This window comes from Primulina tabacum, chromosome 2 (genome assembly GCF_025594145.1).
Source record: "Primulina tabacum isolate GXHZ01 chromosome 2, ASM2559414v2, whole genome shotgun sequence".
In the NCBI taxonomy this organism is placed as follows: Eukaryota; Viridiplantae; Streptophyta; class Magnoliopsida; order Lamiales; family Gesneriaceae; genus Primulina; species Primulina tabacum.
The window spans coordinates 4369109-4373083 of NC_134551.1; the positions used below are offsets into that span (position 1 = coordinate 4369109).

General features: G+C 34.5%; 1 protein-coding gene across 1 annotated transcript; it reads right to left on the bottom strand.

The window, feature by feature from the left end:
* Positions 1-948: 948 nt before the first annotated feature.
* On the bottom strand, positions 949-3677 carry LOC142526764 (heavy metal-associated isoprenylated plant protein 6-like). The gene is made up of 5 exons (XM_075631342.1): positions 3538-3677; positions 3270-3429; positions 2399-2637; positions 2206-2296; positions 949-1771 (listed from the first exon to the last, which is right to left on the bottom strand). Exons 1-5 carry the CDS (start codon positions 3544-3546, stop codon positions 1224-1226), a joined length of 1047 nt encoding a protein of 348 aa, XP_075487457.1. The 5' UTR covers positions 3547-3677; the 3' UTR covers positions 949-1223.
* Positions 3678-3975: the final 298 nt, after the last annotated feature.

Here is a 3975-nt window from a genome sequence, read left to right on the forward strand (position 1 = left end):
GGATAAATCAGTTACGTGAGCGACAATACTTCTCACCTGCACAATAATTGAACGCGATGCTTGTTGGAATTACTTTGTCATCGTTAATAACTTTCGTAAAAAATGTCATAGTTAAAGGTTAAATGCTCCCGAGTTGCAAGTTGATATAAATTAACTATCGAAAACACTTTATTCATTATTGAATATTTTAAAATATTTGAGTTTTGTTATACTTATTATATTTTCAATATAATAATAAAGATTTCGGCCATAAAAATAAAATAACAACATTATTATTTCAATCTCCATTTAACATGTTTTAGCTGGAGTGTCACCAAAATTCTCATGGGTTATATACACCGTGTGCAACGCGTGGAATGCTTGCTAATTTGTCGGCGCTCCACCAAACAAAAAAGAGAAATGATGATAAAAATCACGTTCATGAATAATCATGCTTTTAGTAATTTCTTCGCTACTATAAATATATAATATATTTATAATTCACATCAATGTATGAATAATCTATATACATGAAAAGAAGGTGATCCTAGGGGCCTCTCGTTTTCTTTAGTTTTTTTTTATATTTTAAAAAAGGACCTAACTACCGATATAAATACATACAATTAAGACGCGACCTAGCTAATTAATCGATGACAAAAATTTGTGTGAGACGGTCTCATGTGTAGTATTTTCTGAGACAGATCTTTATTTGGGTCATCCATGGAAAATTATTACTTTTTATGCTAAGAATATAACTTTTTATTGCGAATATCGGTAGGGTTGATCCGTCTCACAGATAAAGATTCGTGAGACCATCTCACAAGAGATCTTCACATCAAGTATTTTGTTTTAAGCTTCATTTTTCAACAACCCAAGTGTATATTACTCCACGTGATCCTGAGGAACAAAATTCTAAAGATAAGATTTTTTTTAAAAAAAGACAATTATTGTTAGCAGATTAACATGAAATAAAAATTAAATTAATTAGATATATTTAATTAACCAGCAACAAAAAATACAACAATCGGCATACAAGTCGTCATACCCATAAAACAAACTAAACTATTGTCTCCGGAAAAATACAAACAAACAAACAAAACTAAACTAAACTAAAAACCGGCCAACCGCACACGGTTCCGATGCTTCTATCACTCGTTTACTCTGTATCTCTTGCTCATTTTTAATTACAATTAATTAATAATTAGTACTCTTCCCCTAAACAAGATCATTATTCATCGTTGTTTTTACATAACAAAACAGCCGTTAGGGTTTTCGTCACTGAAAAATTGATCGTTAACGTAAGTCGGTGGCGGCGAAGGCGGTCCATTCGTATGTTGGACCATGTAACCCGTATTTGGATTATAACCTTGATGGTGGTACATCTGGGCACCATAATGATCCGCTTGGTAGGCATAATTTTGGTTGTACATGGAAGGCGTGGCATAAAAAGTTTGTGGGTTGTAACCTTGAAACTCCATTTTGTTCACCTCAACCTTTTTGATCTCCTCTCCCCCGTGTGCGGCGGCGCCATCTTTCGGCCCGGCTTCTTTCTTGTCACCTCCACTCTCTTTCTTCTCGCCTCCGGCGCTGGACTCTTTCTCCTTCTTCTCTCCCCCGCCGCCTTCTTTTCCCTTCTTGTCCAAGGTGGCCCCGTCGTCTTTCTTGGGAGGTGGAAGAACTTCAATGGCCCTTTTTAGTTTTTCTTCCAAATAAGCCGGGACTTCTTTTGGCTCCATTGTCCCTATTACCGTGACCAGATCCTTGTTTAAATCCGTTGCTACTGAATTCACACCTATTAAAGAATATACATAATAAATTGATAAGAGCAATGGCATGAAACAGAACGATCTTAATAATAAGTTCCTATATTTTTGTGTTTCCAAGAATGAACACAAACTTGATTCATATTTCAAACGGATAAAAAATTCCCAACACCGAGCTCAATCAAACTCTCACACAAATATGTCAAGTTTCTTCGATTTTTTGTCGGGCCGGATAGATCAAGCTCGAGAAAACCCGACCCAATTGCGAGTACTTCTTTTCAAGTATAATATAATAGTGTTTTCAAAGACAATTAATTAAAAATCAAATACTTTGATTTTGAAAAGTACGTGTGGACTCACTTTGTACCAAGAATTAATTTTAATAAGACTCGATCCCATTTTGATCACGTACATATAATGTAAATTAAATCGATATTAATAATATATAGTTGGGCCAACTCACCATCAATGTGCTTTAAGACGATCCTCTTTACTTTATTTGCACACCCGTCGCAATGCAATTTGATTTTCATCACCACAGTGCTGACAACAGGCTGAATCATAAAAACCACAAAATATAAAGAAAACATAAATATAATGTTTTTAAAATTCAGATAAATCAATAATAATAATAATAATAATTTTAATGTTAGTACCTCTTTCGGTTTCTTTTCTTCAGCGTTTTTTTCTTCCGGTTTCTTTTCTGCCGGTTCCTCGTCCGACTTCTTGTCTCCGCCGCCGCCGCCGCCGCCGCCGTCCTTCTTGGGCTGAGGAGAGATAAGCTCGACCTTCTTCTTGGTTTTTGTCTCAACTCTCTCCCGAAGCCATGAAGGGTCCACGTTTCCCGTCACCGTCAATTTGTTGGCACTCCAATCTACCTTTACTTTCTCCACGCCTTCATAAAAAAAATTATTTACTATATTATTATATTTTTTGGGGGAAAAATGATAATTAACACCTAATATGTTAAAATTAACCGACTATAATTTGAATATGATTAATAAAAACTATATTTCACGGAAAAATCTGTCAGCAGAAAAATTAAATTTAATAATTTGACCGTTACAATATAAAATTCTTTGTTTTTTTTTTTTTTTTGAAATCTTAAAAAGGGGGTTTCTTGAGAACTCCGAAAAGTCAAACGTTGCGACCAAATCAAGAAATCCCATCTGACGTATAACAATTTTACAGTATAATTTGACCTGACCTACTCACAAAATAATTACTAAATTCTTGAAATTTTGCTTTAGTTATTTGTTTAAAACAACACAAATTAATCCCCAGTAGTTAAATAAACATATGTATTAATTTCATTTTTCAATCAATGTTGTATCATGCTGTTCTTATATATATTTTCAATCATCACAGTCTAAATTATTATATTCCTCCCAAAAAAAATTCGAACAAAACTTTATTAAATGAAAGCGAAGCTCAAACCACTACATATTCAACAGTTTACTTGCTGAATTAATTTTTTTTAAAAAATGTTAGAAGACAAATTCTTTAATTTATAAGAAATTATTCTACCTTCAAAATGGTTGACAGAGCGTTTAACTTTCTTGGCACAGCCTTCGCAATGCAAGTCTAGTTTCAGCACCACCGTGATTGGCCCCTCCTCTTTCTTCCCGCCGCCTTCTGCCGCCACAGCGGTGGCCTTCTCACCGTCGGTACTCTTCTTCTCATCTTTCTGCAGAAAATAAACGATAATTTCAGCTAAGTAAATCAGGATCTCATCCGAAGAAGGCAAAAATAAACATAATTTTGGAATCGAAGAAACATTAATCAGATGAATTACCTCACCCATCTGATGTTAATATGATTTATTTTCTCTCAAAGAATTAGAAGTAGAAAAAAATTAAATTTAATTGCTTTAAGGGGGAGAAAACGGAGGTGGCCATGGGGGAATTTATAGGAAAAACACATTGGAAAAAAATAGTCAAAAAAGACATATGGGACCCACTGTAATAACTCCAAGAAGAGGAAAACGAAATAGAATTGAGTGTATTTTGTATTTTTGTGTGACGTTAAACATTGTCATGTGTGTATGTATGTATGTATGGATGTGAATGGATGACATATGGGATGATGGATTCCTCGATGCCGTCCGATTAGACTAAATCGGAAGTCAGGTTTCGTAGACAAAACCGCTAACTTTGACTAAGCCATGACTTGGTGGAATTACTATTCTGCCCGTTCAATACTTTGCCTAGATCTGAAGAAATCAAATTTCATT

Excerpts from the sequence above, each read along its gene's own strand:
- LOC142526764 (XM_075631342.1), bottom strand. Across the intron at positions 2,297-2,398 it reads AAGAAAAGAAACCGAAAGAG|CCTGTTGTCAGCACTGTGGT; the intron begins GTACTAACATTA and ends TTTATGATTCAG. Across the intron at positions 1,772-2,205 it reads CGTCTTAAAGCACATTGATG|GTGTGAATTCAGTAGCAACG; the intron begins GTGAGTTGGCCC and ends ATTCTTTAATAG.